This window comes from Rutidosis leptorrhynchoides, unplaced genomic scaffold (assembly GCF_046630445.1).
Source record: "Rutidosis leptorrhynchoides isolate AG116_Rl617_1_P2 unplaced genomic scaffold, CSIRO_AGI_Rlap_v1 contig6, whole genome shotgun sequence".
In the NCBI taxonomy this organism is placed as follows: Eukaryota; Viridiplantae; Streptophyta; class Magnoliopsida; order Asterales; family Asteraceae; genus Rutidosis; species Rutidosis leptorrhynchoides.
Window position 1 is genome coordinate 41875 of NW_027266820.1, and position 13688 is coordinate 55562.

The 13688-nt window shown below is 37.0% G+C and overlaps 2 protein-coding genes across 2 annotated transcripts; both read left to right on the top strand.

Annotated features, from left to right (window-relative positions):
- The first annotated feature begins 1190 nt into the window (after nt 1-1190).
- Nucleotides 1191-3216, top strand: LOC139884760 (protein kinase PINOID-like). The gene is given in 3 exon segments (XM_071868745.1): nt 1191-1484; nt 1486-1829; nt 2412-3216. Coding segments are annotated over 3 exon segments (1443 nt in total).
- A 7182-nt stretch (nt 3217-10398) lies between these two features.
- Nucleotides 10399-13553, top strand: LOC139884761 (fatty acyl-CoA reductase 2, chloroplastic). Its single transcript, XM_071868746.1, has 9 exons — nt 10399-10792; nt 11069-11172; nt 11309-11508; nt 11671-11771; nt 11866-12064; nt 12193-12354; nt 12486-12567; nt 12676-13073; nt 13376-13553. The coding sequence occupies exons 1-9, from the start codon at nt 10399-10401 to the stop codon at nt 13551-13553; spliced, it is 1818 nt and encodes a 605-aa protein (XP_071724847.1).
- Nucleotides 13554-13688: the final 135 nt, after the last annotated feature.

The following is a 13688-nucleotide window of genomic DNA, read 5'->3' on the forward strand; positions in this document are numbered from 1 at the left end:
ATTTCTACTGTATGACATCTTTAAGTTGGATAAAACTATTTTTTCCTTTAAATGATGCCACTTCATTATGAATCATATACACTATGAAATGAATCATAAATGTTTCCATTTTTTAGATAGAGACTTTGAATCTTAAAGGTCATGTATCATATCTTGTTATTCATGTGATATTTTATAAATTTGTGAAGAAACTTCTATATACATAATATAATACACCATCACATATATCAATCAATTACTATAAGTTTACCTTTTATATTTTTGTGTAATCTCCACTTACATGAATTTTTTAAGGGAAAAAAAATCCTTTATAAAACAAGATGTTGAAGTAAATTTTTATGTCACTTCTTTTTTTATCAAAATATTTGATATTTTTTAATTTTTAGTTTATTTAAATTGACATGTATTTAGTGAAAAATATTAAATACAAATTAATTTAAATAAATTTATAATGAAAAAATATCATATATTTTGATTTAAAAATAATAATTAATATATAATTTAATATTTAAGACCGAGTACAGAAAGAGTAATATTGTACGGTATAAAAAATATTACCAAATGAGATATGAAATTTACTCGAAGGTCTATTATGTTACTCCACAATAATATCTCTATCACAACATAACATCCATACAATATGGATTTGATCTCTACTTAAACTTCCAATGGAGAACTTCCTCGATCGATCCTTCTGTAAAAAAAAAAAAAAATACATATATAAATATAATAATAGTTATTTTAGAGTAAAATTTCCTTAACCATGGTTAAAACTCCAACCATGGTCAAGTAAAATATACAATCACACCAAGCATAAATACCTTTCAACTACCTTGTCTAGCTAGTCCTCATATATCAATCTCTCTCTAATTAGAGAGAAAACCAAATTCTCTCATTCTCTCTATAAACGACTCCGTTTTGGCTTTTACGTACGGTCATCTGATCTTTAAATAAATACTCTCGTAGCTCTCAGAAACCCTATTTTTCAGGTCCCCTGTGAAAAAGAAAAGCCTGCAAATCTCTTCAAAGCCCTCTTTTTCTTCTCTGCAAAAACTCTGATCAGCTGCTTTTCAATGCTCTCAATTCAAATATTGCCAGATTATATAACCATATATCTACCAAGCCTTTCTTCTTTCTTGACCTAAACATTTCTCTCTTAACAATTTCTTTTTTCCAGAGGAAATTATATAATGTTATTAGAGAGTAATCGTGTTTCCGATAGCGAGCTAAGTTTAGAGTCGACGACAGTTAATTCCAGTCAAAGTTTAAGCTCAATGAGAAGTAGTACAGTCAGCAACGGTAGTTTCAGCCGCCTTTCTTTCGACCTAACCACCACCACCGGAACCTCCCCACCGGAATATGATCACCACCACCTCGCCATAAAGCCACACAGATCCTCTTCAGACTCAGCCTACGCCGCCATCCGCCGTCGGCACCAATCCCCTTCAACAGCGCCTCTGACCTTCCGAGACTTCCGTCTACTCAAAAAAAATCGGCGCCGGCGACATCGGCACCGTCTATCTCTGTCGGCTCGCGGCGGAAGTAAACGACGTCGGAGGGTGTAGTGCTCGTGGTGGAATAAACGACGACGCTTTATACGCGATGAAGGTGGTTGATAAAGAAGCTTTAAAAGTGAAGAAGAAAACACATCGAGCTGAAATGGAGAAGAAGATATTGAAAATGTTGGATCATCCATTTTTACCGACCATGTATGCTCAGTTCGAAGCTTCAAACTTCTCTTGTATTGTAATGGAGTTTTGTTCCGGTGGCGACTTGCATTCTCTCAGGCATAAACAAGTTCATAAGAGATTCTCCTTAAACTCTGCTAGGTAATTAAATTTATTATTTCTTTTTAATTAATTACATGATAAATCTAGTTGAATAATGACAAATAATTAATTAATTATAGACTTTAATTTTTTTTAATTAAATATCTTGGTTCAGTTTTTGTTTCTTGAATTATTTTTGGCATGTCTGGTGGACTTCAGTTCCGTGCCTTATTTGTTTGTTAGTGGCTAAGCATGACTGATATGTTTTTATCTTGTCTGCTTTTCTATTTAGGAAAATGATTTTTTATTATTAATTTTCGTATGTAGTTTTAGAAAAATTCATTGTTAATAACAATTTATTATTGATATGATTAACTGCTGAATAAATAGGATTTAGATAAGAATGGCTGAAAAAATATTTACATTCTCTTATTATTTCTGACTTTAGCCGCAAATTCCCATTTTTGAATATTTTTTTACCACTATTAGCATTATAGAATCATGTCATAATCCCTTTCTTGTTGCAGTTAATTTTCTAGATCAAGCATATCCCTTTTGACCTTTTCATTTAATTTTTAAATTATTATTTTTTACTGAACTCGACCGAGTCAACTCATTCTAAAACTCGTTGGAAATTTACAGGTTTTACGCAGCAGAGGTTTTAGTAGCGTTAGAGTACCTACACATGTTGGGAATAATCTACAGAGACCTAAAACCGGAGAACGTGTTAGTTAGATCAGACGGACACATCATGCTCTCTGACTTTGACCTATCACTATGCTCTGACGCGATCGTAGCCGTCGAATCGCCATCATTGTCTCCTGACAGAGCATCTCCACGCTACACGCGTCGTCCATCCAACAAGACAACTCCTTTCTCTTGCCTAGGCAACAACCGGCTCTTCAGGTCAAAGAAAATCCAAACCTTAACCAACAACGCATCATCAACGAACCGGCTCTTCGTTGCTGAACCGGTCACAGCACGTTCCCAGTCGTTTGTTGGGACCCACGAGTACGTCACTCCAGAAGTAGCCTCTGGGTTGTCGCACGGTAACGCCGTTGATTGGTGGGCGTTTGGGATTTTCGTGTACGAGATGATATATGGACGGACTCCGTTTGCGGCTCCATCGAACGAGGCTACGCTGCGTAACATAGTGAAAAAGCCCTTAACTTTCCCAACTCCATCGCCTTCGAGTATGCTTGAAGTACACGCGCGTGACTTGATCTCCGGGTTGTTGAATAAAGACCCGAATAATCGACTCGGGTCGAAGCGTGGATCCGCGGATGTTAAGACCCACCCGTTTTTCAAGGGCCTTAACTTTGCCCTCGTCCGGTCGGTAACACCGCCGGAGATTCCTGGACTTAGGAGGGTAAAAACGATGCCGTATTGTCAAAAAAGTCAACAGAAGAAGAGAAGTAGCCAATCAGGAGCGTTTGATTATTTCTAATTTAGTGTTTTAGTTAAAGCACGTGGATGTATATAAATTGGAAAAATCATACATGTTATACGCGGCGAGATCTCATTTTTTTTTCTTTTATTATTTTAGCAGAATAGATAATTATCGAACGGTAATAGAATCAACGGCGGGATTTTTGCCACCTAAACAATTTAAGTGGCTTTATATATAATTTTATAACTGGGCGGTGATGACAGTTATGAATATTCGAGCTGTCTTTTAATGTTTCCTAATTATATGATGCTAGGTCATAGCGTCCTAATTACAGTACTTACATTTCGTTTTTTTTTATTTTTTGAAGTTATACATTTCGATTTTCGATAATTTGTTGTTCGAATTTCAACAGCTCAAATCATGATTTATTTCTACTCTGAAAAAATGGTAAAACTAAATACTCATCAATTTTCATATGGAGTGTATGAAAATTGGTGCGTATGTTTATGAAAATCGGCGTGTGGAAAAAAATGAGAGGCATGATCACCTTGTCAACTGATCCATTTTGTATAAAATGTTTTTCTCTTTCTAGTGAAACTAGTCGAAAGAAATTTTAATTTTTTGAAGGTAATAAGAGTCAAAAGAATGAAATGGTGATCGAAAAGCTTTGTGATGATAGAAAAGCTTTGTAATGTCCTCTACAATGAAACACGAGGGAGTTCTTTTTAATTTGTAAAAAAAAATGGCCTATATTTAAATTTACTTAATTTTAGTCAAAGTAATTGAGATAAACTCTAAAATTTAACTGAGAATGGGGGCTATTTATGAAATGATAAGGATAAACTCGAATAACCAAGACTTGTCGTCCGAATGGTTATCCGACTTTAATCTCGCGCGACCCAATCCTCTATAGATGTCTTTATAGTTCAAAATTGATGAATATAAAGAAATTTGGTTAAAAAATCAAATTTCACTTTGGTGAACAATTTGAAAGAAGTAAAAAATAATTCACTTATATGAAAAGGAAACGGAAAAAAATGAGTTTGAGGGGAGACTTGAGAAGGAAAGAGTGCCGGCAAGATTGACGTATGATGCGAGCAGTGTCTTGTGAGAATCAAATTAAGCTTCGTTTTCTGAGATATATGTTTAGGTTTGTCAAGTCCAATACGCATAGAATGTGCTAAATCTGTTTATTCATAGTATTTCTTCCTGGTAAAAGTACTTTGGTCGTTCACTCCATTTTTAGGATGCTCTTCAAATTAAGCAATCAATGGATTTGATGTATAGTAGAAAGAAAAAACACGTATCAGTATTATATATACGACCTTATTTGGCAACAGAAAAACATTTAAATTATTACTCATGTTTAAAAGAAATCTTTTATTTCCGAAAGGATTTGTTTGAATCTAAAAAAAATACTACAAAAGCAGAGAAACTTATTTTAAATAAAATAATTTTTTATCATCTGAAATAGTAATTTATTTTAAATTTTATTATCTGAAATAGTAATAAGTCTGTTTTTCGCATTTATTCAGATTGTTTTACTTTTGGTACTTCTAGAAAAACATTCATTATTTCAATGATTGAAAAATCATTTCATTTTTTACTAAAGTAAACACGATCCAATTATTACTCATGAAACAATTGGAAAAGGAAAAAAGGGAGCTACTACTACTCTAATTTTTTATAAGAAAAATGAAGTAAAGTCGAGCTAGTACTAGGGTTCCAAATCTCTCCGTCTTCCTTTTTATTTTTTATGTATAGACCATGCATGTGCATAACATAGTTGAATCATACAGTAAATGGGAGCAAAATGGAGATCATTTCATTTTATTTTTTAATACTAATAGTACTATAGACTATAGTGAGCTAGGTTTCTGTTTACTACATTAATTTACAGTATGATTGTAGTATTTGTTTGGTATAGTTACATCTATACGATTGTATTATTTTGGAATTTATAACTACGGAATTAGGTACTTCTTCTTAAGTACTATTTTTTTTGAAGATCATTCTCAAGAACTATAAGTCTATAATACTATTGCGCCACTACTGTAATGAAGCATGAAGAGCTTCAATATGTATATATTGGATTTAATCAGCTAACTTAGCTATGCACCTCTCAATTCATTTCATACATCGTGTTTTTTTTTTAAATCTCCTATATATTGGTTTTTTGAAAGTATAATCAACACCCAAATAAATCAAAACATCAAATCTGAAACAGTAACGGAATAATATATAAAAAATGACAAAACTATATATAGTATATAGTGCACCGGCATGTCTATACATGTTTGCATGGAAAGAAGCAAACATTTATAAGATTTGATATGAAATTTCAAGGACTATTATTTTAGATTGCGTAAGGTACATTAGAGAATTGTCTGCCACAAATTAAAACATTACGTACCAAAATTATATTCATAGCATCTTCCTAACATCAAAAATAAAAAAATAAAATTTCATAGCATCTTCCGACGGTCTAATTAACTTATATGATCTTATCATGAACAATATTGAAGAAAAAATAAAGAAAAGTTATGCGTATATATGGTACTTGTATACTATACTTATACATAGAGTATAATTATTCATTATGATCAATATTTTGTTAGTAATATTTTTGTATACTGTATTACTTTATTTTAAGATTTGACCGGTTATGGGTTAGGATAAATATTTATGACGTGGAATTCAATCACACCTTGATGCCAAGTTAAACAACTGGAGTGCCTTAAATATAAATTCAACAATCCGATCGATGTGAATTCGTCAACATAAAGTTATCAAATGTCTATTATTATTATTATTATTATTATTATTATTATTATTATTATTATTATTATTATTATTATTATTATTATTATTATTAACAATAATTACATGAAGTTAGTGGGCAACCGAGATACTATCTGGGCGCCCACTCCCTTAGCAATAGCAAAACCTATCCTAGTGAAAATGTGAATAGAGGCTCGTGCCCCAACATCCTGAGTCAAGGAGAATTCCCGAAACCGCTTGAGCAATGTAACAGCACCCGCCTCCAATTCACCTAAAGATGAGAAAGAGAAGGGTAAAAAACCATAACCCTTCGCTGTACACGAATTCTTGTACTTGACACACTTGCGCCGAGCAGCTTCCTCCACCACACGTCCAGGGACAAAGTCAGCCATTCCGGACTGGGTCAAAGGAGAAGACCCAGTCAAATCAACACATACGTCGAGCCCCCTATCCCAAGAATAGAGCAGGATGTCCCCAGGGCGTAGGGGTCTGTCATGACCATCAACCAAACCGATATCCACCTCCTTTCCCGCAGAAATACCCGCGCGAAAGCAAATGTCCAAAAGAGTGTCACGAACGAGGTTATGTCGATGTTTGATGCCAACAGAACCAGCGCATGACACTGCATGATCGCCAAAGGAGTCACCTTCAAAAACCCTGGAACAGGCAGGGCAAGGTAAGGACACCCGGAACAATGGCACACCTAATCGATAACTCAATACACACCTGTAGGTACGACCATTCATAGTCTGCCCTAACCCAGCAATAGGGACCGCACGGAGCCAGTCAGAGGTGTAGGGCTCCTGCTGAGACTTCCATAAAGCTAACTGACGAGGAGTCAATGAGAAAACTGATTCTGAAGAAGCAGCAACCTTTGTGAAATATATATCTGCCAATTTCTTCATAAGTTTCGGGGCAGCGATCTCACTAGGGTCACATGGCATAGCAGAACCGGTAATCTCATTGAACACATCCAAAGCAGCAACGAAGGTAGAACTAGGTGAAGTGATCCCGGCCGGACGGAGAAGTTGGGTCTGTAGATCACAGGTCTGTGCACGGGATGCTATAAAGGCATAATACAGTACATCCGCAACGGCATACACACCCAGTCCTCCGAAATGGAAAGGAAATGTAGCAAGTCGCCATTGCCACTCACCAAACCCAGGCCCAGATGTTGTAACAATACGCTCCAAACTAGAGCGAAGTGCAGAATCAAAGGAAGTCTGTGCCGAGACAAAGGCGCTAGGAGGGGAAGTACGTAAGGCAAAGTAAAGCTTAGAAATGCCAGAACAAGCCCGTAGAAGCAACAACTCAGACTGAGGATCTCTAATCGTAGCGACAGAGTCCATAAGCTCGATGGTCCGATTGACTCTTCTCAACACAAGCTCACTACAAAAACTCTGACACGTACTGACAGGCCCCCCAAGAACCTTAACACCATCTAAAGGCCTAGCAATAGCTGGTGGAAAAACACCATGTTGCCTACTTCTTGGATCCTCCACAGGCCAAAACAACTCGGTCTTATCAATATTAAGAACCAATCCCAATTGTGGCCCAAATTCCATGATCATCTTCAATACATCTCCCACTACCAACGTATCCCCCACAATAGTCCCGTCATCCAAATACCAAGCATGCAAGCACAAATCAAAAGAGTCCCTAATACGGCATACCAATGGGTGCAAAACAAGAGCAAAGAGTAAAGGACCTAATGGGTCCCCCTGCTGGACGCCCTGACACGACCAGAGGCTGTGCTCTCCATAATACAAACGGGCGGGAGAAGAGTAACAGAACTCAACCCATCGAGAAAGAGCAGGACACTGCAACCGTACCTCTCGTAGCATGGTCCCACGGTCTACCATATTGAAAGCATTTCGAAAATCAACTAACAACATGGAAAGACCCACATCGGAACCACGGTCCTCCACTAGACGATTCAAGGCATGCAAAATAGCCTCCCCTCCTCCAGACACGCCAACCCCAAACTGAAGACCATCAAAATAACTACGCAAAGAAGGGCCAACAAGAAAAGCTCCAACCTTAGACACGAGGCGTCTCCAGATAGTACCTACAGCAATCGGACGAATCCCGCCACCTGGCTTAAGAAGTGGAGTGAGAGGGGCACTAGCAATGTATTCGCCAAGTACATGTGGGCAACTGCCTTCCAAGAACAGATTCACGACCCGAGTGATAGAAGAGATCAACTCATCCGAAATAGCAACAGCCGCACCACCCAAACAATCCATCAAATGCTGAGCACGTAAACCATCTCTCTCGCACGATGTCCCATGTGGGAAACCCCTGATCATATCCAAAACAACAGACGACGGAGCACTGAGGGAAAGAGGATTTGCAGACAAAGCCGGTAAAATAGGAGACGGAGCTATAGGATGCTTGTCACGCAAGGCCTCTAGGGTGGTACTAGAGTATGGGGCAACACCAGAAGACGAAAGAATTCTAACCGCGACAGAATAGTGACCATCACCAATCTTCTTCCTACACTGTCTGACATTAAGCTCAGTCACACTCATGTCCTCATCAACTGAAAAAGTCAGTGAATCCTCAGCTAAAATCTCCCGCAAAAGCTGCAAATTACCTCCTGGCACACCCCAACAATAGATGGCGCTAGTAATATACTCCTCCTGCCTTTTACGTCTCATAGCTGACCTACTCTCAAGATTACTCCTAGGAGTGAAGACTTTAAGAGTACAAAGTGGAAGAGCAAGTAAGTTTACCCAACATGAGATGTCACCTGGTGAGTTAGAAACATCATCTAAGGCAGCCCGTAGAATCCGAGAAAATCCCAAACGACATCTAGGAGGGATAGATTTCACCGTGCGCAACCCCTTACACAACAAACGATCAAGCAAGGCAACATTTAAAACACAACCGTCATCAGGCACAACAGCAACATCCAAATCAACTGACGGAGGCGAAGGTCTTGAAAAATCATAAAGAATAAATCTAACAACGCCATCACCACAATCAGGGGGTTCCACAAAATCAGACCCACTACCATGCCGACACTTAGAGCGAAGTGTATGTGTTCTGAAACAGACCCCACATAACCAAATACCCATACGCTTAAACGTAATTTCAGCCTCAGAAAAAATAGACAAACTTGAAGAAAGAGCTTGTCTAGTAATAACTTTACCCTCTTCACTACAATGCCGATTTTGAAGGTGGATGAGCATGGAGGACTTCGTAAGACCGTTCCCTCCACCATCTACACACCCGCAAAGACCAACAAACGGGCAATGAAAACGGGCAACCTCGGGCATAGCCAAAATAATTAGTATTATCTCAGAGTACTTTCATCGAACAGTATACGTGCATATAAAGAAAGAAAGTGATGAATCATTTAGAAAACAAGACTGAGGCCTCAAGATGTATGTGTCGCCGTCGTAAGTATTCCTACCTAGCATAGGAAAATAAAAATACAAGTAACATCGAATCGATAATGTTAAGTCACTTCATGATTCATACATACGAGCCATTCTTTGTACGTACAGTAGTTTGTATAACAACACGATAATGTAAAGCCATTTCATACATGAAGTTAGTGGACAACCGAGATACTATCTGGACGCCTACTCCGTTAATAATAGCAAAATTTATTCTAGTGAAAATGTGAATAGAGGCTCGTACCCCAACATCGGGGTACATCCTGAGTCAAGGAGAATTTCGGAAACCGCTTTTCTTATTATTATTATTATTGAGGTAATCTTTTCTTTTATCTACTTGCATCCAATTCCGCACATGTTTATTCAAACTTTAATTATCTAAAGTAAAATACCCTCTCTTTATTCAAGGAACTCATTTAACATATATCTAATTAAAGAACTTTAACTAAGTTTTGTCTTAGATGAACCTAAACTCAACATCCCATCTTGATGAGCCTAAACTCAAGCAAACACTCTTACATTACATCAGTCAACAATCACACCTCTCCAATCCTTTCTCTCTCACAAGCTTTCTTCCTACACAAAAAAGTTCTGTTTAAAAAACTAATATATCCATAGAGAATAATTTTCTCCACTCAAAAATTTGTACTTACCCTCATCGAATTACAAGTGAAGAAGAAAAAGAGTGAAGAGTCTTTAGGGTGGCAAAAAGAGAGCCTCTTTAATGATACACTTTTTAAATTACATATTCAACCAATTTATCCTATAAAATATACCTAACCCTCATCTCCTTTTCCCTTAAATTCCATCACAAATTCTTCTTTGACCTTTCATTTTAAACCAAACACAAAACTTAATTTTTTTAAAAACAAAATTGGTTAGTTTACTATCTTTTTCTGATCACTTTTTGTTTAGCGTAAGATATATATAGGTTGCTAATTAGATAAGTTTTAAGCCAACCAAAAAAAATCATGATCACTTTGTGATCATACTTTCATTCTTTTCTCTCTCTAACTCCTCAACCTTCTCTTTTTCTTTCTTTTCTTTTGCAGTGATGGAGACCTTAATTTTCTTTAATCAGTCCCCACATCTAAGGGTAGTCTCCTATAAGCGAGAGGTGACGAGAAGATTTAATGTTAACTTTGTGCATTGCCAAAGTAGTGGAGGCAATGACATAGTAAGGTCTGGTTGTGGCAGTAATAACAGCGGCATGTCGTCGACTACAGCGGTTGTAAGTGCAACCGATCAGGCAGCAGCTGGGAGCTTGGTTTTGTCGTCCTCATCACAAATGGAAATCGCAGTGAAGGATTTGGTGCCCTATGGAGGAGGATCAACATCAACCACTACGCCTTCTTTTGTAGGGCTACATGAGGATGGCATTGGCATTGTCAAATATCTAAAGGGAAAATGCTTTTTCTTGACCGGAGGCACTGGATTTTTAGCCAAAGGTATATATTATAAATGAATGCATTATGCATAATAGATCTAGCTAATTGAAATTTAGCCAAGCATGCATGCAATATGCATAATCGAGCGGATGGCTTGGTACGACCTGCTACTGCTGATTAATATAGGGTATAAGAAGGATAATGAGTTTTATACTTATGATTGTTAATTAAGTGGACAATTAATTTTTTAGTAGCTCTAAGTTTTATTTTTCTTCGATGAGTAATACTTTTTTTTAATCAGTTTTTTTTTTATAAAAAAATAAAAAAAATGTACAGTTCTTATTGAGAAGATCTTAAGGACTGTACCTGAGGTGGGGAAGATATTTATCTTAGTCAAGGCAAAGAACAAAGAAGCTGCAATGGAGAGGCTGAAAAACGAAGTATGTTCATTGGATAGGCTTATTTTTCTAACTCAATTTTCATTATGGGAGAATTACAACCACTTATAATGTTTATCTCTGCCAAACTTCAGAGTGCCATTTTTAATTATATGTTTTATTTGTCGTCTGAAATCAGATCATCAGCACAGAGCTCTTCAAGTGTCTCCGGCAAACGTACGGAAAATCCTACCAAACTTTTGTGTTGAGCAAATTGGTCCCTGTGGTAGGAAATGTTTGTGACCCTAATCTTGGGATTGAAGAAGACTTGGCTAATATCATTGCCAAAGAAGTAGATGTTATTGTTAATTCAGCAGCTACTACAAGCTTTGATGAAAGGTTATGACCAATTTCTTATACTGTCTATCTAAAATAATTTCGACATAATATTCTGTCTTAGAGTTCTGTCCTAGTATTTATATATAGTCATATATGGATGATTTCATATTTCAACGCTACTGAATATATCTAACAACTAAATGAATTAATTCTTATATGCAGATATGATGTAGCCATTGATATAAACACTAGAGGACCTTGCCACCTCATGGGTTTTGCGAAAAAGTTTAAGAAACTCAAGGTTTTCTTGCAAGTTTCAACAGGTAGTTAAAAAAAAAAGAAGAAGATAATCCGAGTACAACTACAAGTAACCTATTTTCAGAACAGTATCACATGTTTTGTTTAATGTATTTGCAGCTTATGTCAATGGGCAGAGACAAGGAAGAATAATGGAAAATCCATTTTCGATAGGAGATACCATAGCAAGTGAAAATGTGGCAGAGAATTATCTACCAATGTTGGATGTACAAAAAGAAATGGAGTTGGCTTTGAGTTCCAAAGAAGCCTTTGACGAAAATTGTGTTGTTCAAAAAATGAAAGAGTTAGGTATACAAAGGTAAATGAGTAGGGTTTCTCGTATCTTTAATAAGCATCAAATGACAACTCAAAGACTTCATTAATGTCAGCTTCTAAGAATTATGAAAAGAAAAGAATTAATAGGATGACCAATTTGTGTAATTCCAGGGCAAACAAATATGGATGGCAAGACACGTACGTGTTCACAAAGGCCATGGGAGAGATGATGGTTGATAACTTGAGAGGAGACATACCTGTTGTCATAATCCGACCAAGTGTAATTGAGAGCACTTTAAAAGATCCCTTCCCTGGATGGATGGAAGGAAACAGGTAAACTAATTTCAATCAATAAGACAGATACTCTACACATTAGTCATGTTCTGAAAAAATGTTAACAGGCAATCGCACATACAAGATTCTTCGGTCTAGCACTAATCTCTCAACCCTCTGTCTTCTATTAGGATGATGGATCCAATAGTTCTGTATTACGGCAAAGGCCAGCTCACAGGTTTTTTGGTTGATCCTAGTTGTGTACTTGACGTGGTATTGATCTGGACAGTTATATGAACTTTTCCACTCAACTCTATTTTAAATGTTCATTTTCTTTCAAGACCATGAATAATTGCTACTCTGTGACACTACTTATTGCAGGTCCCAGCTGATATGGTTGTGAATGCGACCTTAGCAGCAATAGCCAAGCATGGAATGGCAGCAAAACCGGAAATGAATGTCTATCAAATTGCTTCATCACTGGTGAACCCACTAGTTTTCGAAGACTTGGCTAGGCATCTCTACGAGCACTACAACTCATCTCCTTGGGTGGACTCCAAGGGAAGGCCTATTAGTGTTCCATTGATGAAGCTTTTCAGCTCCATGGAAGACTTCTCTTCTCACCTCTGGAGAGATGCCATTCAAAGAAGTAGGCTTGCTGCTTTGTCCACTTCTAATGAGAAGTTGTCACAGAAACTCGAAACTATATGTAGAAAATCAGTGGAGCAAGCTAAATACTTGGCTAGTATCTATGAACCCTACACTTTCTATGGTGGAAGGTACGGATTTTCTTTTGCTTCATCTTCTTAAATCCTACTTAAGAATCCACTCAATGGGGGCCAAACTGGGGAATTTGGGATCCTTCTGTACTTTAAGATGTCTTAAATTTGATTCGGGGAATTAAACTTTCAAGTGCTGGGAAATTAAAGTAATCAGCTATTGTTTCGGAAAAATTAAACTCTCAAGTGCTAGGAAATTAATAAGACCGCCAAAAAAACATAGTGATCCATAATATGCTGGGAATAACCCATTACATTGATCCCTTGTTCCATCAACTACTCCATATTTTGTCTACATGCAGATTTGATAACAGCAATACCCAGAGATTGATGGACACAATGTCAGAGGAAGAGAAAAGGCAGTTCGATTTCGATGTAAGAAGCATTAATTGGAACCAGTACATCACCAAAGTACACATTCCAGGCCTAAGGACACATGTCATGAAAGGGAGAAAAATGTGTAGCGGGAAATTAAGCTGAACAGTTATCCTATTAATTATGCTATAGCTCATGCGTTCTATTATACTTGAAATAGGAGAATCACCGCTACATCTTTCCTTTCCACTTCTGGAAAAGGAAAAGACTCGTCTCCTTTCCAATTTTCTGTATTTTAAT